General features: G+C 37.6%; 1 protein-coding gene across 1 annotated transcript in view; it reads left to right on the plus strand.

The window, feature by feature from the left end:
- Positions 1 to 26318, plus strand: part of PRKCE (protein kinase C epsilon) — a 287171-nt gene that overhangs the window by 255896 nt on the left and 4957 nt on the right. Inside the window, exons 12-14 of the mRNA XM_059467747.1 lie at positions 3105 to 3243; positions 5542 to 5730; positions 9955 to 10101. Coding sequence (XP_059323730.1) covers positions 3105 to 3243; positions 5542 to 5730; positions 9955 to 10101 — 475 coding nt within the window. The remainder of the gene's footprint in view (positions 1 to 3104; positions 3244 to 5541; positions 5731 to 9954; positions 10102 to 26318) is intronic.

Raw genomic sequence — 26318 nt, forward strand, 5'->3', positions numbered from 1 at the left:
TATACAAATCCTTAAGGAAATAAAGAGAATAGTGAATATCTTGTCTTTATCCATTATGTGGTTCCTTAGTGTTTTATTGCTGTTGAGGTTTCTCTTAGCTTAGGAGTTTCCTGGATTATTGACTCTTATCTCCATTCAAGTTCGTGGCTAACATATGGCATTAAATTAAAGTTAAATGAGTTTAGATCCTAACAACTCCAGTGTGTCACCTACCTGCACGGGGAAATCTTGCAATCAGAGTTAAGACATAATTTTGGAGTCTTCTCATAAAAACTTAAAACACTTAATAAAGTGGATCCATTTTTCTAAGCAGCCTCTCGAATTTCTTCGGTTCCTGTCATAATTATATATATAATGACCTTCTTTTTAGCTGTCTGTTGTGATGGTGGCTGTAAGTGGTTCCAAGATTGCATCAAATATAATTATACTTTGATTTCTTTATCTGAACATCTTGACTTCTTGAAATATAGCTTGTATTCTTCTTTAGTTAAGGAACATCCAAGATAACACTGCACTTGGAAAGTTATCAGCTACAGCTGCAATCTTGTTTCCTTCTTCAATCTGCAAGAGCCTTACCATGATGATCACATTCTATTTGGTGTTGCTATAGTCCTGTTTGAATGCAGACCTTTTTTATTGTATATCCTGTAATTCACTGAAGGAACAGTTTTGGGAAGGCACATGACTTTTAAAACAGGGAGCTTTGTTTTGTTGCTTTGACTTCTTGTGGGGAGGATGCAGAGCTGTTTATATCTGTTTGCCCTGGCTTTATGCTGGACAATTCTGGCAAATCACTTTGCAGAGGTAGGAATAGGTGGTTGCTTGAGGGTTTGAATAATTATACACAGGGGGTTATGTGGCAGCCAGCTGGATCTTACATTGTTTAGGAACTGCTGATATTAATGACCTTAAGGAATGATAAAATATGCAGTCTGTTCCAAGGGGCCATGCCTGGGTGACCACTGAGGACCTGCAAGAGCAGTGTGGCTGATCCAGAGAAAGCCAAGTGTCATGTAGGGGATGTTGCTTGCAATAAACATTTCTACAGCCAGAGCATACTTCAGCCACATAAAAACATATCTGACAAAGCTGGTTTATGTAGGAGACAGTGGTTTTGCTGTTACAGAGGTAAATATGACTTTGTTGTGCCAGGTCAGGCTTGTTTTACACGCACAAACCACTTTGTAACATGTACGTAACACAACCTATCCCTACATGCACAGTAAGTTTTCCAGTGCTTCCCAGAATCTGCTTTGTGGATGCATCATTGCAGATGTGCAATGATTCTGCAGACCTTGAGTAGCAAGTCCACTGTGGCCCAGGAACAGCTGATTTTCATGTTGGCCTGTGTACCTGCTTGAGGAATATATGGGCCAACATGTTAAAAAATGTTTAACAAATGTCAAAAGAAAAAAAAAAAAAACCCACACTAAAATCCACCTACTGAAATTGGTGTGAGAAGCAGAAAAGACCACTTCTGGGGAAATCTCAGCATACTGTAGGTTTGGACATGTCTACAAAAACTCTTAACATGCTGCAGCCTTGGAAGGGCTGTTTAATCAATTAATGTGCATAAATGTTTGGTGTCTGTGGTTCTGAAGGCTGGGATCTGACAAAGAGACATTTCTCTGGAAGAAATTCTCTGAGTAAGGTGAAGACTTCTCATCCCTCACTCAGGTCAAATTTGTTGGCATAAAGATTTTTTTTTTAAAAAACCCTTGGCTTTTCATAGGCTTTTCAGGTGAAATTAATTTACAGAGGCTGGCATGGGATTTTATTCTTCTTCTCTGATTTAGAACTTGCCTACACACACACTATTTTTTTTTTCATCAATTCAACCTAAGGAAATTTGTGTAATTATTCCAGGAAAAAGAATTCTGATCAGGAAGTGTCGACAAAGTCACCTAAAGACGTGTGCTCTGCTTTTGATTCTCACCTCTCTATGCAATCATTCATACATTACAATATAGATATATTATTTATATATATATATATATATATATATATATATATATATATATATTATATCCAAATATACTATATATCTTTAATACATATCAGAGATACCTAAAAGCCTAGACAGAAATATAAAAAGCAAATGTTGTTTTGATACACATGCAATATAAGTGGGATTTATTTGCCTTTGTTTTATGTTTATGTTATTATATATGTTATATCTACATGATGAGGAGGTTTTACTTGGGGGGGCCAGTTCATGCAGGTAAGGGTTCTTTTATGCACTGACTTTCCAGATCCTTTTGTTATTAAGTCTAAGGCAAGTGGCAGGTAAGTTGAATGGTACCTAGCATTAATTGTGTTGGAACATATATTAACCATCAATGGTATATTTAGAAAATATGCAGAGGGCAAGACAGGAAAGGTGGATATCCTTTTTCCAGCCTTTTTTTGACCTAACCCAATTTTATAAGCAGACAATTGTGTGGTTTTGACACAAAGACGTTTGTATGATCAGAAATAGCTGCTAAGATATGTTGTTTAACAATGAATGCAAAATATTCCTGTGGAATTATTTTTGAGCAGCCTTAAGCTACAGAAAACGGTGCTCCCAAAGATGGGAATGTAGTTTTTCATCCATCTCATTGCAATCTTTGAATTGCTACTATACATTAAGAATGAAATTCAAAGTAATCCAAGTTTGAAAATACCTATTCACTGAACCCAACTGCTAGAGTATGGATAAATTGGTACTCCTTGTTTAGTGCTAATGGGAAAAATAGAGATTGGCTTCATTGACCTATTTTGCATTGACAGAATGATAGATCTGTAGGAAACAAGAAACTGAAATCTTTCCCAAACTTTTCTGAGCTGCCTTGAATACATAAAAGCTGTGCTTTCATGCAGCTAAAGAGAGTAAAAGCTTAGTCTTACAAAATGCTTGTAATTGCCTGCTTCTTTATTTTATTGCCTTTAACTAGATTTATTTCATGACTGCTACCAACTTTTCATGCACAGGCAGTGAAGGACAGTTTCTCAGTGGTGTTTGGGAAACCATTTATTTGTCAAATTCTATAGTTTATTATGAAATACAAGAGCACATGATCAAAATTTGAAAGTTGATTTAATTTGAGACCTTTGTATTTCAGGGACCTGAAACTGGACAATATTCTTCTGGATGCAGAAGGCCACTGTAAACTGGCTGACTTTGGGATGTGCAAAGAAGGGATTCTGAATGGAGTGACCACCACGACATTTTGTGGCACACCTGACTATATAGCTCCAGAGGTAGTTTTTTGCAGTGCACTAAGTGTACAAATATTCTTATTTATCAGACTGTTACATGCGTCATTTTATACACTCTTTACATGTAGATGAAAACATTTAAGATGCAGACTAGACTCTGCTGCACTTGTGCTTAGGTAGTCTTGCAGAAAATGGTTACTCTACTGCCTACAAGCACTATTCCTTGATGATAGGAGTGTTTTTTCTACTATTTGTTTCTTGAAATTAAAGTTATTCTTCTCAAATTGCTCATTTCTGAATCAACATCATTATGATGATTTTTAGCAGCCTTTAAGGTGCTAGATTCAACTGACTATTGCAATCTTAGTAATCTTAAGTAGTTATAAAAATGTTTTTATTTTTAGTGAGGTTTAAAAGAACATGTTCTTACAGAAGAAGCCATATGTTTGATGCCGTTTTGACTACAGCCTTTGAGGGAATATAATTCTTTTCCCTTTATTTAAAATATCTGTGAAAGATACTACGCTTGTGCTACTTTACAGACTTGCACAGAAAGATGGAAACTAGATATGATCCTGCATATTAGTTGGCAACATTTCAAGGTGGTCATTGGATAAAATAAATACCTTAGAGTAGTGTGGCTTTGACATATCCTAGATTTTAATATTATGAGGTGAATTTCAAAGTGCCTAAAATGAACCAATACTGAACAGTTATTCTGCAAGGCAGACTTTGCTCAGTTGAGTTAGTAACCTGTGCATCTTTCCACTTGAATATTCAGTGTGCAGGTTTAATGGAAAGGTGTTGTTGATTTGTCTTTCATCAAACATAAATTTGCAGTGAGGAAAAATGTTATTTATTATTCCTTAGAGTCAATAAATCATAAATCCATTCTGTTAGTGTTCAGGGCTGTCCAACTTCAGTAGCACAACTGATAAGGTGTGAATCATCTTGAAACTGTCATTACATAAATGTGTGTCTTATGGAGTCTGAAAAGTATTCTAGCATTTAAAGAAAACAAATACCAGTGTGGTAGCTGGGGCTATGTAGGATTTTTTTCTGATTTCTATACTAATTGAATCCTTTGACAAATTCTCTGAAAATTATTACTGAAAATAAAGCAATAATAAGAATACAGGAACTTTTACTGAGGCTTCCAATTTGTCATGTTAATTGCAGAAGCTATCTCCTGCTTCTGTTTCTCTTGCATTGTAGTGATATGTCCTAATTTCCTTTTATTTAGTAGTATCTGATTTCCAAAGAGTTCCCAGAAGACATGAAAAGTATACATCTAATTTTCTGTATTTGATGGCTATAAAATATCATTTTCTTTCAATGAGGAATGTGGATGGGATCCAGACCTGTGTATCCAAATGTTAAACTCATTTCTGTTCTTGTGTTAAGACTGAATTTGGTTTTATAGTGGTCTTGATTCCCAACTACAGCACTAAGCCCAAGCAGTTCACTATGGGATTTCTCACTGCACTGTGCAGTGCTGTGTAAGGAGTTGGTGGATTTATTGCCATTCCAAGGCATTTTAAGGCAGCCAGCTTCACCTTAAGCAGGCGCCCACTCCCCTTCCCTGGTTCCCTGTCACGCTGAACCAATGCAGCCAAACTGCAAGCTTCTTTCCAGTGAAAAGGGGACAAGAATCAAACTTGTTCCTGGTACAACAGTAGTTCTGTAACACCAAGTGCTACTATAAAACTCCATCGTGCTAAACTATTACTTGCCACTAAAGGTATTTGCTACAAGGTTGAACTTGTGCCACAAGAGAAGTTGTAGCCAGTTTTTCCTGAAAGCAAGTGCAATTAAAGTGAATTCTGCAGCCATGGATTGTACAATGCTGTAAAAGGAACTTGAACAAAAATGCTTTTGGCTTCCTTCAGTCCTACCTAAAGGACAAGAATAAATCTCTCAGATGATCTCTGTGCAGCATTAGAAGCTGGTTCAGTTTGTTTTGTTCAAGATAGAGACAAGGAAATGTTTCACATTTTCCACCAGTCTGTTTTGTATATGTGATCTTTTTTCCCCTATAGTGTGACCTGCTTTAAACAGCTTGGGAGGATATGCAGCTCTTTTGCTCACAAGCATAGTCATTTACTCAGGGGACTGATAAACTCTCAGTACTGCTGAGAACAACATCTCATTGACACTTAGCTGTGCTAGTGCAAATTGCATGGCTAAGAAACCCTGCCTGCTGTTACTGAAATCAGTGTGTGATCCAGTCCTGCTTAGGCACTGGGGCATAGAAGGGCTATATCATGTTGGAACAGCAGATGTGCAGCTGAGACAGTTGTCTCACTTGTCTCTTCAATCCAATCTCTTTTTCTGTGCTAGATCCTCCAGGAGCTGGAATACGGTCCATCCGTGGACTGGTGGGCTCTGGGTGTTCTCATGTATGAAATGATGGCTGGACAACCCCCCTTTGAAGCTGACAATGAAGATGATCTCTTTGAATCCATCCTTCATGATGATGTGTTGTATCCAGTCTGGCTCAGTAAAGAGGCTGTCAGCATTTTAAAAGCAGTGAGTCTTCCATTACTTGCCTTCCTCCTCCTCCTCCTCATGGGTTTTTTGGGGGTTGATTTGTTGGGTTTTTTGCTTGATTAAAATTGAATTTGCTGAAAGTTGTTGAGAGCTGTCACCACTGGGAGTTCAAGCACAGTTCAAAGTGCCACTGTTAGGATAATGGGGCCTTGGATAAATTACACTGCTTGTGGGAAAGGAACAGAATGTTTGTATTCCACGCAGTTCTACACTGTATAAATCTGTGTACTGCAGATTCATGTTTCAGGGAAAACCCAACCAGCTAGAACTGTGCTATCACTTTGACATTTTATATGCCATGTACTCCCATCACTAGAGTGGGGAAGCACTACATAATTAAAGAAACAATGTTTTTTATTTTACCCGCTTACAAAATTTCCTGTACCTTTGCTGTTTTTCCCCTGTCATCAAGATGAGTTTAAAGCCCTTTATTTACAGCTGCATGTTCTATTTTATAGTTCACATGATAAGCAGTCTTACTTTAGTGTGATTGTTTCTGTTCTCATTGGGATTTTTCAGTATGAGTGATGACTTGACAGTAAATTGTGTCATCAAATGCCACAATTTTTAAAATCAGCCAATATGTACCACAGAGCAAATTTGGTTTTTAGACTACCTTTATAAAGTCAAGTTTATAAAGTAATTCATTACTATGAATGACACTGACATAAATTCTTTTTTCTCTGCTAGTATCATCCCAAAATTGAAAGCAAAACAATACAGAAGCAGTTTGTCAATCCCCAGAGTTGGCAAAAAACCCGAGAAGGATTTTTGGCCTAAGAAAATAACTTGGTTTTTATTTATTCCATTTTTCCATTGTCTTTGAAACTGGGAAAGCTCTGCCTTTCTATATATTTTTCTTTCAGCATCTGGAGTAAGGGAGACTTTCAATTAAGAAGGCAGCTGATAATGTAAAATCCTGCAGAGATCTTCATACAGGCTTATTTTGAAAATGTGTATAAAACATAAATTGAGATTTTAACACCAGTTGACAGCACATTCTGCAGAAATTCTCATCTTGACCTTTTGATGAAAATGTCTTCAGGCTCCTTCTACTGAGCAAGAGAGATGCTCTAGCAATGATTCAAAACAGAAGTCGAAGTTAACCTCTCAGAAGTGTTTGAAGTATCTCCTTTGCTACATTCACTGTAGTGAGAAGATGAAGGTTTTTTTACTGCTGGCAGTAATTTATTAATACTTATTCTCCCTTTTCCCCCAGATAGCTTTCTGACTACTTTTTATTAGCTCACATTATACTTTCATGCATCCATTTCTGTTTCCAGACCGTTTGATTATTTTACTTCAGCAATTAAAATATATAGACTTGAGCTGCAGAGTTCAGGCTTATATCCACAGCTCAGAGGTTATTTTGGCACATTGTAAAGGAAGGGTTTTTGTCAGTTTTCATACCTACATCTGATTTTCATTGGAGTCCAGGAGATTTTCTTTTAAAGCTGACTTTTTTACAGAATTTTCTTCATTTTGATAGTAGGAGTGGTGATTTGTACCTTGCTGCTGTCATAGCCTTTCAGGCATAAATTGATACAATTTAATGGAGCTGTGGCAATTTATACCATAAATAAACACATTTCCTTAGGATTAGCAACCTGCTGCCTACGAATGTATGGTATGAAACTTGCTTGAAACTTGTGTTCTTCATCTGATACTTGTCCATATGAAGAACAGGAAAAACAGAGGAAAGAAAGAGGCGTCTATGTATTTTACTGCTGAATGGTAGCAAGGGATTAATTTTGGAGCACTTCATTTCCTCACATTGTGCTTTGAGACATGAGTTTCATTCTTTTGAAACTGTTTTTTTTTCTTACAGTCCTTCAAACACTACATAAGGAAAGTTTAATAAGAAGACATTCTCTTGTATTAAGTGGCGATGTTGTCCTATTTTCTTAATAAACAGTTTTCCTGTTATTTCCATCAAAACACTGAGGATGATATTAAAGCTCAGTATTACAAGGCAGTGTGTTGCTTATCTCATGAAAATCCACACATCTTATTAGTCCTGTTTTGGTGAATTGACAGGAATTGCTATTTTAATTCTTTCCTGTGTAATAAGGAAAACAATTCTTTATTGAAATTTGCTCTCTGCTTCTTCCCAAGCAATGGAGAGATGTTGTCTCTACAGTGTGTGTTCCCTGTGTCCTGGGATGCAGTCTCTGGCTACAGAAGCAGAACTCTGTTTTTAAGTTGTGTGATTTATTTCAAGAAGCAAAATTTGGGGAGCCTAATCATCCTTGATTCAAGCCCTAAGCAGCATTTTGTCCTGTTATCACTTAAGTCGGTAGGAATGCTGATCCTAAAAGGCTTCTTCTTTCAGAAAAGGAGGTTTCTGCCTTAGCCATAGAAAGGTTTATGGCTATGGCTGTCAGCTCCATTTGCAACCATCTCTTCAGCAGAGTGCAGTTAACAGCTGTGTCTGTCCTGACAGTTGCATCAGTGTTGATGCTGGTGATAAACAGGGAATAAATGTCAGCTTTTGCTTCAGAAATAGAAAGGGATTAAATTAATGCAATTAAATGTCTGCTTTAGAAGTTTGATGTTTTTTCTTCATACATGCATGTGATATTTTTGTTTAAGTATTCATTCTTAAAATACATTCTCTTTCATCATCCATTTCACAGTTTCATGAAGTTTGTGAAGTACAGCACTAAACTGGACAGTCTATTCATACCGTCATGTCCTGGGCTTCTTAAAAAGTTACATGTCCAGATGCTTTCCCTGTCTCCAGTTTAAAACAAAGATAAAGCATGGTAGATACTAGGATCATATTTTACTTCTTTGATACCTGGATTATATGGTACAAAAAGCACATCCTGTAGTTTCCATGTTCTGTTTCTGCAATACATGTGGCTGCTAGTTCCTGGCCTGCTTGCTCCAGTCCTGGAGATGAAATAAAGCAGAGGAAAGTAGGAATGCATTTTGTGGTTTTTCAAGAGACCTCACCAAAGCACAGTAATCCTTTCAAAAACTTAATTTCTCCTGCTCATAGAAAAGATTCCTGTAGTTTAGATATGACTTGCCTACTTGCAAAAGAACTTGCAGAGCAGTTGAACTCAAGACCAAAGAGAAGGATCATCTTCAGAACGGTGCGTGTATGTCAGAGACCACAGACAGAATTGCCTTGCTGATCTATGCTATACTTTTAAAATGACAGCAAGGGTACTCTCCTCTGAATGGTTGATCTAGATATCTAAAACCAATCTAGGGGCTTAAGTAGCTACTTGCCTAATACCTAGAGTACTAAAGCAAGGGCATGCTCTACAATAGTTTATTTTATTCTGCATTTGCTTTTTTATCCTACAGAAGTATAGTATAATGTGATACATAGGTTGAAAAGCCACTGAACAATTATTACATTTTGTTTACTTTGTCCAGTTTTTCTAAATTTAAAGATGTTATATAATAGCTGAATATAAAGTTATAGCAAAGCTATTGAGCTAATTCTATTATGTGTTTGTGATTATAAGAACAGCATTCATTGCTACTTGAATTGCAAGGATTCTGTGTCCGCACAAATTAGGAAATTAGTAGAGCAATTGCTAATAAAAGAAGGAAAAATAATAGAGAAAAATCAGGTAAAGTATTATGAGCTTCCATCAGTTGATATCAATGTCTTACACCACTTGTACAGCTTTTTTCTGACAGGAATAGTAACAGTTTAAATGTAAGAAGTTTATAAATTACCACACTGGAGGAGACCAGTTAGTTTCAGTCACTGACACTAATCGTGTACTAAAAATGAAAGATAATGTGCAAGTTATGTCATGGAGGACATGACATAATTTCCCATTCTCATGGGAAGCTTTCTGCAGGTACTGATCACTCTCTCTGTCTCTGGAGGATTTAAGATCATCTTTCTTTCCTTTAGTGTTTTTGGCTAAAGCTGAAAGTAGATAAGCTGAACGAGTATCTAGTCCTTTAACACTCCCAGTCAGATGAAATTAAGAGGTCTCAACAATAAACTGAAAGGGTTTCTTGCAGTAAATTTACAGTTTGGAGTCTCTGAATCTTATGGTTTGCCCAAAACCTCTGAAATATGGAGTGCCAGAATAAATGACCTTCTGAAAGGGGACTGTCTCTAAAAAATTAAGAATTTAAGAATTACAGTGTGTAATTGAGCAGCAAATGATTTCCAGGTATTGCCATTCATATTTTAACATTTCCCTCCTTTCCCTATCCACCCTGTAGTTCATGACAAAGAATCCCAACAAGCGACTTGGCTGTGTGGCGTCACAAAACGGGGAAGATGCGATCAAGCAGCATCCATTTTTCAAGGAAATTGACTGGGTTCTTCTAGAACAAAGGAAAATCAAACCACCCTTCAAACCTCGCATTGTAAGTAACAGTTTGTATAACATTCAGAGAAAACTTGGTTTGGCAGTTCTATTTGTTGGCTTTTCTGAGAAATGAGATTACCCAATGCAGTGTTTTGAGGGCTGAAACAGTAACATAAAAATGGCACTGAGAAGATTACTTTGTCATTGTTTCTGTGAAGGTAAGTGTCAGGAATAAATGTAATGCACAGAAAAATGTTCATGTTCATCCACATAAACCATAAGAGAGTTCAAAAAACATTTTTAATCACATTCTGTGTTCTCAAAGATGCCATAGCCAGAAAAGATGTTTTCAGTTGACGTATACTCTCTATACTTTCTGTGTGAACTCTTTACAGTTCTGCATTGCTGATGGCCACTGGATTTTGTAGTAAAACACAGACAAGAATTTATAAGGAATAACATTTTAAGTGAAGAAACTTGAAAAAACAGCTTCTTGGCGGGAAGAAACACACATTATTATTAGATACATTTATATATTAACATTTTCCTGGATAGTAACCAAGTATTTCTATTTTAAAGTAACAAAAATCTGTAAAAAACAGCCCTACCTGCAGAAAGTATGAAAGACATGCAAAAATATTTTATTCTGGTGTTTCTCTGGATGAAAACACAATTAACCAAATGTCACAATGCATGTGGTTATTCTGTGCTTACACACTGCAAGAGGCTAGCTTTGTGATAAATCCTCTGAGAGTGATTTGCATCTTTTGATTTCACAAGTTCCTAATTACAATGCTTGATTTGCCTGTGAATATGGTCAAAGTTCTTGTTTGTTTCTTTCTTTAGATAGTTTACAAAGGTATTAAAACACCCAAAAAGCAAAACAAATGAGCAAAATAAAAACCTTGGGAATCAAGTCCAAATCCTGAATTAAATTCAGAGGTGAAAAAGTCCCTTCTGTTTTTGAAGAATTGCTTTATGTTACATATAATGCCTTTACTTGAGTCCAATGAGATGCCTTTCCCCAAGTTCCTTGTGTAGATGGGGAAAGCAGAACTGATCGTCCAGAGCAGGAGCCTGAGGCAGCTCCTCTGGGCCCACTCTTGGGGAAATCTCTCTCTGTAGCTGTGCAGAAAAGGCCCAAAGGGATTGACAACCATGAGTGAAAGCCCTTATGAGCCCTTTTCTAGGAGTAATAGTAAGGTACAGTGTTGTCACATGAGGAAGGTTTTCCCAATGTATTGGAGGATGGAAACCTTACAGTGCCCTACATGCAGGGAGAGCTGGCCTGAGCCAGCCCCACTCCTGAGGGTGCAGCCAGCCCTCACCCTGCTGCCCAGCTCCTCTCTGGAGGTGTGGCAGGCTTGCAGCTGCTGCCTGAGCTGATATACAAGCCTCTGCTCTGCTGCAGGAAGTGTAAACCCCAAAACTAACTCCTTTAGTACCTATCTGAAGCCTATTTAGTACTGTGGCTGTTTTCCAGTCAGGTTCCACAGCTCTCAGATATCTGCACTTGGGCAAAGTCTGTGTTGAGCTGAGTTGCTTTTGTGTAGCTCTTTTCTTGTTTTCACAAGAATTTGGCCTCTCATCTCACCATAATTTTTGTTGCTTTGCTCAATATTCATCAGAATTTTGTTTTTAAGTCATGATGAACTATTGCAGAATTATTTTCACTTTATGCCTGCATCTAATTTCCAGTTTCCTTTCATCTAGTCTGTTTATTGGCTGTTTTCCTTTCATGATCAAGATGCACAGTCCCTTTGACAATAGGTATTTTTATGAGGCTTTTATTATTTTTGTAACTACTCCCACTGTGGCAGTCCTTAAAAGTCAGGAGATATTTCAATATCAGGTGATTTGATTCATTGCTGATATAAATGCCTTCTGCTTTCTCAGTGGGCTTTCTTTCTCTTTCTGGTAATTATTTCATTGTTATTATATTGTAAAGCCAATCCTATTTTGTTAATTCCTGATGTTTTGTTCCTTTTCCTCTTTTCTACTTACTTCATGGTATTTTAATTGAATTGTTCTGTTTCAGTAGTGATTGCAGATTATTTCAGAGTAGTCTGAAATTTGTATAATTTTAGGACAGTTCTTTGCTCCTTAATAATTGTTAGGGTGATTTTATACATTCCTATTTACACTTCTGATCATTTTTCTTCAGGCTACTTCTCTAATGTTGGATTTCATACTAATTCTTTCTATATTCTGTCTACCAACTTTCTTTATACCAGATTTGATTCCTGCAGTCTAGTAGCTCTGTATGCTTGGATTTTTTTCTGAACTCTTTTTTTTTTATAGTGGTGAATTCAGATAATATGTACTCTATGTAACAGGCATCTCTTATTATTTTCATGTTCTCAGTCTGCACTCTCTGAGCTATCTTCCCCAGTGACTGGGTTCTATCAGCTTTTACTGATAACTTTGAGCATACCTTATATATTTATGACCCGTGTTTATGATCCATCAGCTATTTTGTGCCAAGTTGTATAAATTTTACAGTTGTTTGGATTTTATTGTTGTATAGCAATCTTTGTGCAAGGTCATACTTGAAATTTTTCTTTGTCCTCTTAAAACTGAATGATGTATTACGTGGAAAGTTAGATGTGATATAGATCTGGGCTGGAGAGAAAGATCACACAAATGAAATATAATTATTAATTATTCAACTTCAGAAATGGCAAAGAAATTGAGAGCAGTAAATTTCAAGTGCTATAAAGGTAGTTTTGTGTACTTGCCAAGCTAGTCTGGATTGCACTCACTTTGAAAAATTGTGAGAAGAGGAAAGAAGGTGAACACTAATGAAATATGATCTATTTTAAAATCTTCACAGAGAGTTCTTCTCTAAATTCAGTTGTGGGTGTAGCATTGAAATTCATTGATTCAGATTGTAACTGTAACTGTAACAAATGTAACTGTTCCATAGCAGTGGAATAACTATGAAAAAACCATAACTAATGCCTGTGTTTGGAATGTTTTATGGTTTTTAACATCTTTTACTATTAATAAAGGACTCTTGATTATTTAAAAGCGATTTGTAATATTAAGAGAGGATTAAAAAAATATTTTAATCTTGTGTTGAGGAGGGCCTAGTTCTGTGAAAAGATCTATGAAAAGAGAGGCCAGATTACTCGTCAGAAAATAGACATTCTTGCATGTGATGTGTGAGTGTAAATATGTGTTGAGGAAAAAAGTGTACCATGCATATGTAGCTGTCTGAAATTGAAATTGAGTTTTGCATGCACATACAAGAATGCATATACTTACACAGGTAGTCTTCTATTTTCTGACCAACCAGTAAGATGACTAAGGGGGGAATATTTATGATTATATCATAAACACTTTCAAAATAAAACAATACGATGTGTTCAAATGAGCTACAGGCAATGTAAAGTGGTGAAACTAAAACAGTAAAGTCATTAGGGAAAATGGCCAAACACTGAGGTCCCATCAGACAGTGGAATAATCTGCCAAGGGAGGTCATGGAGGTGGTATTGTGGAAAAATTCTTGCTTCTGTTCTGCCTCACTCTTCTCAAAACACACGAGTTCCCTGATTAGCACAGCTGATTTGCTTTTCTCTTACCTTCCAACATTTCTCTGCCATAATACATTTTCTGAGGAGCTATATTACATGGTATTGTCAGGCTGTGCTTCTCCATGGTTCAGGTGTGTCACTTCAGCTCTGCCAGCCTTAAGTCTGAGTTTTTCAACTGAGCTTGGGAAAAAAAAAACAACTGCATCAAACTTTTAAAGGTTTTTGTTGTTTGTTTGTTTTTTTTAAATCTCATTCACACAGTGGATGGATGTAATTATGTTCCTTATTATACCAGTAATATACCATTAATGTCTTTCTAGTTTGTACATTATTTGAGTATTCTAATGATGCTTTGGAAGCTGAATTTTCTTCCTGCGTCCAGCATTAGAGTGGAAATTACCAAAAGGATTTTGAAAACCTGCCTATGTTTTTTTGAAATCTTGCATGAGTGCCCTGAACAGAGAACTCATACAAATAGCTGAGGTTTAGATTGCTAAACAGTGACAGAAGTGCCACCCTAGGCTGTCCTGGGTAGAGACAGTGGAAGCAGATTTGGTGGTTCTGAAACCTGCTGGGAAGGATGTTTGCTTCTGCAGTTAATGACTTGGAATAGAGAATACAGAGGGGTTAAAATGCGCTGAGACTCAATCCTGTGATGCATGTTATCTGCCAACTCTTCCTCTCATAAATCTAGGATCATGAGGCTTTTCAGCAGTAAAATTATTGTACATATGTGTGTGTATACAAATAAACAAATATAGTTCCATGTAGAGCTATTCTAAATGTTAAGCTAGTGTACAAAAAATCATAGCTCTGGAGAATGTACATTAGAAATCAAGCAAACTGTTGAGCAGCTAGACAGCAGATGCTGGTTACATCTAAACTCCAGTGACTTTGCAGTGTCTTTTAAGATCATTTTTACTGTTTTTAAATCCTAATTCTTACAGTTTCACAGCATGTCTTGAACATTTCTGAATAGTATTATTCATCCCTGAATGAAGTTGTGAAAATGTAACTGCACATGCAATAAGTACCATTTTAGACAGATACCCTTTCTCCAGAGCAACTGTTGTGAGACAGAAATCCTTTGAGGCATTTTAATCCTCTGTTGCGATTTTTTTTTTTTTTTATGTATTCTTCCTAGAATTTTATTCCTTTTGGAATATGAAATTTCCATGATCAGTAGCCATAAGGCCAGGCCATGGTTTGCAACATAATTTATTGCTCAAGAACCACAAAGACCTTGATAGCATTCAGTGATTCTCTGCTCCCCAGCTTTCTTTGTTTCCATGGCTCTATTCCTGGCTTGGTTGAGTTGCTTATTTCCACTTTCAAACTGCATTTGCCATCTTAAAAATTAAAACAATGGTGCAGTAGATCAATTTCTTACATAAGTTATGGATGTGGTGGTAAGTGAGGTAGATCCTGCTTTGTGGCGTGATGGGATGGTTCTGTCTCTCCATACCAAATACAAACTATGCATTAAAAACAGTAATTGAAACAGATTACTGCTTCTGCTTTAATGTATTGATTAATTTTGTATTGTTACAGTTCCGTGCAATAAATTCTTTGTGCCATTTCTCAGAGCACAGCTGGCCTGCTGAAAGTTCTCCAGAGTAAACCTGTGGCCTGCTTACATGTCAGCAAAATCAGCCAGAAAAAAGCCCAGAAACAAGTGCACAAGTGGCAAAAAGAGTTGCAGTATCACAGTACCTCTTGCCAGTGACGAAGGAAAATCACTGCCTAAAATTTGTTACTCATTTGGCTGAAGTCAGTAAGCATCAATTTAATAGAATAGTGTGGATTGTAAAGGACCTTTAGAGATCATCTAGTCCAACCCCTCTGCAGCAAGCCTAATCAACCCTATCAGGTGCTCAGAGCCATGTCCAGGTTGTCCTTGAATGTTTCCAGAAATGGAGCATCTCTCACCAATCTGAGCAACCTGTTCAGTGTTTCACTGTCCTCATTGTAAGCAATTTCTTTATTATAACTAGTTTAAATTACCCTCTTTCAGTTTAAAACCATTACCCCCTGTCCTATGGCAACAGGCCCTCTTCTTTTTTTCAAGCCCTCTTTGAGTATTGAAAGTCCACAATATAGGGTCTCCCTGGGATCTTCACTTCTCCAGGCATAATAGCCCCAGCTCTCTTTGCCCTTCCTCATAGGAGATGTGCTCCAGCCCTCTGAGGGGTTTCTTTTTGATTTCTGTAGAATTACACCTACATGGACACTCCTGTCCTTTCAGACTGAGTTTTCATTGTCAACCCTTGCAAATGTGCGTGCCAACAGACAGACCTGCCTCTTTCATCTACCCTGTTGTCAATGTTAGTATTGGGAAAATCTGAGACACTGTCTAAGATGTCCTCAACATGAAAAAGCTGAAGAACTCTCAGTGAGAGGGTAATACAAGGCCTGGTAAAACAGATGTTTGCCATATGTATTTCTTTCTAGCAATTAAGCCAAAGTTTCATCACTAATGGCTTTATCAGTGCCTGTGGCAATCCATTCATAGCGTGGCTTTATGGAGATGAAGTTAACAAAATCATATTACAATGATTCACTGTCAACATGCAGCTTTCACAGAACAATGCATTATTTTAATTTTCTCAATGCACTCATAATTTTTTGGTTTTTCATTTTAAAAGCTCACTTTCCTCAAGAGCATTAAAGACAAAATGAATGGGATAGCCTATTGCAGAATTGTATCTTGCACTACGGAGCAACGGCTGCTGCTGGCCTGTTCATCTAATATGCCTTACTTCATTTTGCAGCCTCTTCAATTTCTATTGGTACTGAGAATGTGTTCTGAATCATTGTATGTTCCTTCTTCAGTTCTGACTTAGGGTAGAGAGCTGATCTAGCAGCTACAACCAGAGACCCAAGAATTGCAAGATATATAAGTTCCTCCACCAGATTTTCTAGAAAATCATTATGTGGTCCAGGCTGCATCATCTAATCTTTTCTCACTTCAATTTCCCCTCTGTGGTAATTACAGGCAAAGTTGAGGGCCAGTGAAAAAATATGACTGAGGAATGTCAAAAAAAAAGTGCTAAAGATCAGCCTGCTTTTAAATTGACTGGATGTTTAGGACTTCCCTTGGAAGAGTGTTCTTATGCTATACCAGACCTCAGTGTTAGCAGATTTCCTCTCAGCCTCAAATTGCACCTTTCTCAGCTCCAGTAACTCTAAGATAATGATAAACCATTATGGAAGTCCCTCCCCCCTTAGTTATCACTGTCTGAGCCACATTGTCTGTATGCAGTTTCCTTTGAGAACCTGAACTCCCTGGTTAAGTCTTGACTTAAGGATGCCAGCAATGTGTCCTCTTTCAGTTCTGCACTGCAGCAAAGGTTTGAAATAAAGTCATTCCTAAATACGAAATTTTAGTCATAGCCAATTATCGTGGGTTTCAACTGGAGTCACTGAGCACTGTGAATTTTCTTTTCCCCCTCCCCTGAATGAGTGAAAAACTGGCAAAATTTTGGCAATCCTCTGCCTATGACTGAATGAGAAGCTGGATGCCCACAGTGTTTGGAAGCTGGGTAATAAGTAGCAAATACAAATCAGCACCTCTGGAGTGTCAGCTGGGCTGTTTGCACAGGCAAACAGGCAAACCTGCCTCTGGGTGGGTGCTGCACTGAATGGCCCCCAAAATTGTCTTCAATTAGAGAGGTGTGTGTTCAAATTGCTGCAGCAACCATCTGCTTACTGTGAAATATGGCTGGAATCCTTAAAGAGGGACCACGTTTCTGGAGAAAACTTTACAATGTGTTAGCCTGAAACATAAGTTCTATATTTGCAGATTCATTTTCATACATGAGTGATTGCAGGCAAAGATTTTTTTACTTTTTAATGAGGGATTTTTAACCTAGTGTTGGGAAGTCATGATACTGTTTTGGTGGGGGTTCTTTGGCACACCTCTACTTTTTTGTGACGATAGATTGTATCATCATCCATGCAGAATTATGACTTTGCCTTTACGCTGTGGGGAAGAAATCCTGTAAAATGCAGTATCATTCAATAGCACCAGAAGGAACATAGGAAATTACAGGCCAAGTAAATTTCTTTTTGTATAAATGTTCTTTCTTTTCAAGTTTGCTTCAGTGTGAATGTCCCTCTTTAAGGTAAGGCCTTCAATATGGGGAAAATGTCAAGGTAGGTCCACTTTTAGGCCTAATAACCTTGAGGTGTCCCTTCAGTTTCATGATATATTTCCATTCAGTCATCAGTGCATGGCAATGAGCATTTAGCAGATGGGCACGCAAGGGGCTATACTGCATGCCTTTGCATGAAGTGTTACTGCTTAGGCACTGGGGAGTGATCTTCAGACCTTAGACCCTCATGTACCATTATTACACATTGAACATGATGTATTTCCCACTTGCTGCAGACATTTCAGGCATAGGAAAACCATGGGCTTTCTTCTGAGAGTGATACCACGTGGATTAATATCGATATACAAAAAAAATTATTACAAATGGGGTACACTGTCAAAATGGTTAGCATACATCCTTAAAAAAAACTAAAGAAAAATGGATGTGGACTTTTGAGACAGGCTTTTTATTACTGACAGTCATCATGGTGGACCTCCTACAATTTTTCTGCATGCTGCCCCTGTCACAGAATATCATGAATCAGAATATTGAATTTCAGATGGTTCCTAGAAGTTACACTTTTCTGCTACTGGGTTTGAGTGTAAGCCAGGTGGCTGCTGGTTGAGAAGCATTGGTTGTTTTCAGGCAATGAAATTCAAGATCTCAGCTGAGCTTGCTGCAGGCAGCTGTGAACAACAAATATTACCATAGTCATGCCTGCAGTGTAACTCAGACCAATCAGTCCAGTGGCTGGGCAGGACAGAGGAGTCTGGAACACTGCTGCCTCTTTCCTCAACAAAGGAAAAGACCTTGGTTTTCAAAGCTTCAACTACTTTGGCACTTTGTACAACCTCTAAGTTTGCCCAAGATATAAGTATATAGCTTTTGAGGAGCCTATCTGCAGCTTAGAGAAATCTGAAGTGAACTGGTATTTTTAAGGGCTTTCAGTGTTGGCTTTGTTGTTTGTTTTTTGTTGTTTTTTTTTTTTTTTTTATGTACAAGGTTTTGTTTTCCCAGAATTTCCCATTCAGTTAGTCTGATTTTGGGGTTTTTTTTTAATTATCTTCAGTGTCAGTGCCTCCAGCGACTGTTTGTAGATGTGATTACCATAACACTAGAATTACAGAAGTTCGAAAGCTACTTCCCAACACTGCAAGTTCCCAAATATTTATAAGTTAAACAATTTTTATTATGCTTCTTTTGATTCTGTACTGGGGATCCATCAGTATTTGTTTGGTTTTGCTAAGTCCTGGTTTTATAGCACTAAAATATTTTCATACTGGACAATTAAGTCCATATAACCATCTGTTAAGTGTACATTGTTAAGTGGTACCCTTTAGGATAGAGTGATAAGCAACCAGAGCATACCTGCTTTCCTTTTGGGCTTCCCCAGAAAAACACAAATTCTGTTTCACTTTCTGACTGCTTTAATCTCCAGTGCAATTTTCATGAAGTTATTTAAAACATTAAGTGAAATAATCTTGTTATGTTCACTTGCATTCTTATGTATATTCTCAAGAATTCACACAGAAATATTTCATTTTATATTAATGTAGATAATATATAATATTCCTGGGCTGGGCCTAATCCTGATGTCAGTAAAAATCAGTGGAAAAACACCAGCTGATTAAGAAACAGTAGCATCTGGCTCTTTATCAGAAGGTGGAATTTATAAAAAAAAAAAGTCAAGACTCATTGAAATCTAGCCTTTTCTGACTAATCCCATCCCAGCTGGAGTCCAGCAAACATTGAATATAAAAAGAGCTTTGGCTTTGGGTTTATTTCTCGTGCAGAACTTTCTGTACTGGCAGTGCACTATGCTAATGCAAGCACTAGGTCTTGCTAGGGTGTTCACCCAAAATGGGCAGCAAAAATGTGTCAGTGTGTGTGTTCCCAGCTCAGCATACTAGTGCAAAACTTCACTCCTTTGACATGTGCACTGCTAGGCAGAGGGAGGAGTGAAGCAGCTGGTGTGTAGCTATTTATCTACAGTAGCAGGACAGGGAAGACACCTCTACATGGGGAGGAGTCCTAGCACTTCATTAGCTGCTGCTTTCCTCTTGTTGGGCTGCTGTGCTGGCATAAGGGATTTTGTTCCTGGTCCTCTCAACAGCATGCTCCAGGGGTCACGTGCTTAAATCCCAAGGGATGAGAGGAACACTCAGTATAAACACTTGCTAAAAACCTTAAGCACAGATCTTGTTCCTTGCATGCCATAATCACTTTTGTGAAGGACCTAGAGAACAGCAGCTCTCTTGGCTGAACTCTGGAGTACGGAAAAGAAGGATTTGAAGACCATGACTGCCCATGACTCTTGGAAAGATTGTGATTATATTTGACTAGAACAAGAAGAAAGGGAGAATGAGGGTTTTTTTCTGTCATGTCTGCATTAACAGCTCAAATTCCCAGTAAGATGGGATTCCCACTGTGCAAAAAGCCACATAAGTGAAAGACAGTCAGGAGATTTTTGACAGTGATAGAGGGATCACAGCCCACCTAGGAGACCAAAAATAGGAAGAAAACTAGATAAATTATGAAGAGAAAATTACTCAAGCTCAAAGCAAATCAGTAGCAAAACCAAGAATTAAAGTCATGTCACTACAAACTCTGCTATGTCATGCTGTGCTCTTTGAATAAAGCTGTGTTCTAAAAAAGGCAGTCTCAGGGTCTGGAAGAAAGGTGGAAAGAAGATGTATTGAGTGGCATAAGTAATAGGCATTCATGCATAGTCCTACAGTGTCTTTTACTTAGCCTATGATCTGAATGTGCATTAGTTAAAATAAAAACAAAGGTAGCATCCTCAGCTGCTTACTAAAGTCACATACATCTTTATTTTGCTCTGTTTTTGTAAAGGCTTAAAAACATTCATTACACTTAAGAATATAATCTCTAACAATTCAGTGGTCTTAGCAATAACCATCATTGTGTAGCTTTCTCCATTTGTCTTAGGTAAAACCTGCTATACCATTTTTCTGTATGAAAGCCTGTCATATTCACCCCCCATGTCAAACTAATTAGCTGGAGTATCAAAGAGCATAAATTTCCAGAAATGTAGGTATTCTTGACAAAAACTGTGTGGCATTCCTACTCTTTGGCCTGTAATGCAAACTATTTTAGTCTGTAACTGAGTCTTGGAATTTCGCTCCCACTATATGTGTCGTCACACCTTTCAAGCTGTAATTTTTTTCTACATCCAGCCTCACAATGCATGTCAGTGCTCCTTGATAGAGGAGAGCTCAGAATCACAAGATACTACTATATAATTTAATGTCATCATCAGGAAGGCTTCCATAATGTGGTACTTTTCTGTAAAGAAAAGGTGACTGTAAGCAAAATAAAATGTTAGAAAGTCAGACAATATTTATTCAGGATACACAGAGTGTCTTGAAATATTTCATTACATCACTCATCAATGTACTAACATCAGAGTCTCCTTAATTTATTCCTTGTCTTTGCGATTGCTTAAAGAATGCAAAGTAAAGTAAATAAGTGTAGGTCTTTTACAGAATTTATCTGGTCAAGTGCCTCAGTGCATAGTCAATCTATATTTGGATAATTTATCAGTGATTTTTCAGATGGCTCCTGGAAGCCACTGAAATTCTAGGAAAACGTGCCTCACTTTTTCCTCTGCTTTGCCAGTAATCTCCATTGTCTGGTTAGTCCTTTGTGCCAAGGTGCTAGGGATCAGGAAGGCCAAAAGGTTTCTACGCGTGTGTTTGAGGACACACCAGCAGGTGGTTCAGCACACTGTCACAGATGCACCAGCTCTGATTCCTGTCACACTGCTATGACAGTGGTAGGAATGCAGTTTCAGGAGAACTGCACCTCTACAACTGAAAATGGGCTAATCTTGGATGTGTGCCAGGGTGTAAGAGGGAAGGTGATGTGGCTGATCATGACCTTAGAGCAGATGAGGATATCAGTTGAAGGATATCAATGGAAGCTTGCCAGTATAATGTGAATTAGACAGACACACATATAAAATCTGTACTGCAGAATAATCATAAGGTTTGCAATAGGAATCACATTGTAGGGTATTTTCATATGATAGCTCCATTACTTTCTCTTCCTCTCTTTCCTCCCCTTCCCAAGAAGAAATATGAAATTGTTTCTCATAAGGTTAAATATCTCAAAGAAACCTACCTTAAGGGGAAGATGTAGTGTAGGAATTCAGAAGCTGGCACTCTTTCCCTGCAATCTTTTCACTTCAAAAAATGTATTCTACCACAGCATAGCTAATGAGCAATAGCTCTGTGTCACAATTGAGTCCGAATGGAAGCAAGCCCTGAGAAGATGAACACAATGGATTTTGAGAGCAAAGGACTAAGCACAGATGGAAGGCTGGTGCTGAGCTCCCCTAAACCTCCTGTGAAATCTATCTCCATCCAAGTTCTGCACAGAAATAGCTGTTGTGTAGCAATCAGGCTATGAACAAAGGTTTGCTATATATATATAGCATTTTGCTGTATATAACTTTAGTGCTATGTTCTCAGGGTGATGAGTACACCAAGTAGGGCCATGGAGGACAAGAGATGCACAAGGACTGCTGGAAGAGCTTCATTGCCCAGACCACGAACACAGGGTGGTTGTCAGGGAACCTGCAGAGCTTTGATTTTGTTTGCCTTGCTGTTTGTTTTGTGGTGGTGGTTTTGGGAGGCTCTGGTTTTGAGGAAGTCTATGTAAAAGTGACATACAAAGGCTGACATTCTGGCCCTGGAGTCATTAAATGTTTTTGCCCCTAATTGTTTAGGTTATTCCTCTTCCCAGTTGACCCATTTCACATTCCTAAGAAAGGGAATGCCATTTCAGTATAAATGTGGTTTCAGTTTAGTGTATCACAAATGATCCCTTTTAAAATCCATAGTTTTGTGAATTTGCTTGGTGTTTATTAAATATCTGTGTACTTCCACAGCAGATTAAAGTATGGGCTGCATAGATTGACATGCTTTTCAAATACTGTTTCCCTATCTATTAACATCTTTGTTGAGTGGGGGGGCTTTCCCACTACTTTCACTTAATGTGGTGTCCTTTACCTCTAATGAAAGCACAGTCTAGGAGAATCAAATCTCACCCTCTGCTTGGAAGTAATGAATGTTGTTATACCTTAAAAAGCTACTTGGATTCAAAAGCCTTCTTATCATCATAAGCTTCAGTTGAGTATATTACAGCTCATGGCAAATGTGTTGTCACTGTTCCATGTGTGAATAGAGCAATTAACCTGCTGAGAAAATTTAATGACTTGTAGTGTTATTTTGATAACATGTATTTCTTATATTTCTTATCTGAAATCAGACAAGCTAGGAAATACTCCTTATACTGATACAGATTCTCAGGACATGCAAATACTCTGAAGAGGCATCCTGAGGATAAATTGAAAGGCCAGAGGTGTTGTGCTTCTTAGCCCATTTCCTTTAAAATATTCATACTGCATTTATTTATAAATAGCATGAGTTGTCGCAAAAGTGAGTGCTCATTATAGTTCATCTCAAATATTTAGAAACTACTACACCTTTACAAAAAGAGATTCAATCAGTGGTGCTAAGTGATCTCTGCCTGTGCTGTGGTTTTTGTTATCATAATAAGGAGAGGTGAAAGAGAGGACAGTGACATGTGAGGTTAGCCACATAACCCTGTGCTTCAAACCAGCTGGTTTGATGGCTGAGTTTCCCTTTGTCTTGATAAATATAATCTGAAAATCTTAACAGAAAGGAGGTAAATACAAAATGTTTGAGCTTTTATCATCCTGATGGAAGAATTTTTTCTTGATGATACTGTGTCAAACATGGGAATCACTTATTACTTATTGAAGCAAAATTCTGTATAAAATTAAGTGATACCAATACATATGAGAAAGTGTGACTCTTGCTACATGTCCCATTCCTGCTGCCCTGTGCCCCTGGAGCTGTACATCAAAAGCTGCAGCAGCCTTCTATATAATTTTTTTTTTGTTTAATATATTATATTGTTTATATTTAAACAGTATATTGTGAATTTGTCAGACAATCAGACTAAAACACAAAACCCAGTCTTTTGTGGCAGTGTTGTTTCCTATCCACCTCCTCCATCTGTTTTTTTTACCTTCTCTGAGCAGCCTTTGAAGCTGCTGGACAGTGCTAGCACAGTTATAGGAGCTGTTTGAGCTTTCAGTGGACTTGAAAGGGCTTCAGTGATTTTCTGCAAATTAAATGAAAATAAGTAAGACTAAAGAGAGAGACTTCTTAATGTCTCCAAACTGGAGAATTAGTTTAATCTTTATTAAGCAGAAGAGAGTCCACTGAGCCTCTTGGCCTCATGATACATCTTATGAGTTGTCCAAGCTTTGCTGAGTTCCCTGGTTTGGAACACCCTCTGTCAGGTGACTTCTTGCAAGGATTTCTGTGGCTTTTCAATACCAAAGGCTCCCATCGTTCACATTTGGTTCATGTAATCAGTGGAAGGAATGGCAAGTTTTCACTTTCTGAATGTATTTTCAGTGATAAGAACATCAACTTAAATTTCTTTTTTAACTTTGAAATTCATGTAAAGTCATTTAATAATCACTGACAGACAAGGTTGTTAATCCTCAACACTGGAAAGCTTAATAACCAGATTTTAGTGGGGTTTTCGTAAGCTTGAGTTTGTAACTGCAGGTAGAAATTGAATGTTTTATTGAAATGACAGTAAAACCAAAAACAATTCAGAAAACCACTGTTTAATGTAGGCTTATCACTAGCATCTTTTAACAACTATGTGAAGAAATCTGAAAATAAAAAAAGCATTTTGACTCAAATAACCCAATAGCCCTTTTTCCAAAATTGTACAGGCCATCTACAAAAACTGATTAAATGGTGTTTTATCAAGAGATAGCCTTTTATAGTTTCTGATATCTTTATCTCTTTGAATAGAATAAAATATGAATTTGACTTAAAAATTATCATCCTTGATGGGTTGTAGTCATATGGGTTTATTAATTCAAGTGTTACATCTAATCAGATCATGTCTACTAAGTCACACAGTCACTGCTCAGACAGGAGACCTCTGAAGCATTCACACTGCTGGGAAAATCAAAAGATAAGTGGCCAGCACATGTCCTGCACAAGAAGTAGTCACTATTCCTTCTCAGTACCAGAGATTTTCTGCTGGTGGAGCAGCCGTCTTTCTGATGAGAGTTAGAATTGGAATTTTTTATTTTTTGGTCATTGCCAGTGCAGTGTGGAGTTTGGCACCTGCTGTCGGGAGCTTGTGGGTAGCTGCTGTGCCCCTGCTCTTGTGTAGCTAAAGACAAGAGGCTTGGATAGTCTAGAGAGAGAAAAAAGAGCCTCTGAAACATAATGGAATTTCTGTGTGTTTAGCAGGACAGCTGTAGTTCTGGGTGTTCTTCTTTCCTAGTACTGTAGTTTCCTCAGCCATCTGAAATGGAAGAATTTAACCTGGAAAAAAGTCTGAAAAGTTTAAAATAATGTGTCCCAGAGTCTTAGGAGCTGCAGGCTAAATAAACAGAATCCCACCCATATAATTACTGCATTTTAAATTATGCATTTAGCAGCCAATCTAAACATTTTGCCTTTTATCTTCATGATTTTTTAATGTTTAAAGTCAGATAATAGCTGCACTCTGTTTCTTTCATATATTCTCCTTACCTTGCAGATCTTCCTTCTTTTCTCAGCTTCCCTGCTAGGAGACAGGCACAGCCCTCCAAACCTTCATCCTGAGCCCTCGTGATGCAACTGTGGCATGGTTCATGCTCTTGGCCTACAGAGCATTCACAGTGCAAGTCCATTAAAATAGCAATAGCAGCAGAAATGTGGCCAGACCTGTTTTGTTTTAGCAAATGGAGTCTTGCAAAATAGTCATAGCTTCAGGAAGAAAGTGCCTAAGTTGCTAAGGAGGGCTTCTCAAATAAATCTTTCTGTTGAAAAGAAGCACTAGTTATGAGTGCCACCTTGGCTAATCCACTCACTTTTGTTCCCTGTGATTTGTTTAATCCCATTTCATCAGTTGGTTAGAGACCTGTTAGCATATCCATAGGTGGCTCCTTGCTTGCCTGTTAATAAATTGGGTGATTTACATCTATGCTGCCAAAACTACATGGAATTGTTTATAAATCAGAGAAAGTAAAAACTTCTCTTTCCTCCTTTGGTCTTGAAGTCATATTTTAAGACACAGTAGGCTTTTAAATCTAAGCAAATACCTTTAGTTGTTTTTTCAGAAGTGTTTGGGATTCCCTACTGGCAGCACAATCAATAGAATTAATCATTTTAATCAATAGAATTTACATACACCAATGACCAATGTTGGACCCTTTTTTAGATGTACTCTTCTGTGCTCTGTTTCATCCAGCACCTTCACAACTCTTACTGATTTCTGGAATAAGTATCTATGGGGAATTAATTGCCCCTGATAGGCTTTGAGGAATTTGTCATTTTACCCTTTTAACTTAAGCAAGGAAATAATACTTTTCACAAATATGTTCAATATGAAAACCTGAAAATAATATATATTCTATTTGTTTTCAGCTACTTGAGAGTTTATTTGCCCTTGATAGATAATAAAAGTGTGAGGGTAGTCACATTTCTTTTATATATAACTACAATTCTGAATTTGAATTCTACTTTTTGCAAATAATCACCTTCTTCTGCTTTAATGAGTATTCCCGTGGCAAATTA

Source organism: Ammospiza nelsoni, chromosome 3 (genome assembly GCF_027579445.1).
Source record: "Ammospiza nelsoni isolate bAmmNel1 chromosome 3, bAmmNel1.pri, whole genome shotgun sequence".
Classification (NCBI taxonomy): domain Eukaryota; kingdom Metazoa; phylum Chordata; class Aves; order Passeriformes; family Passerellidae; genus Ammospiza; species Ammospiza nelsoni.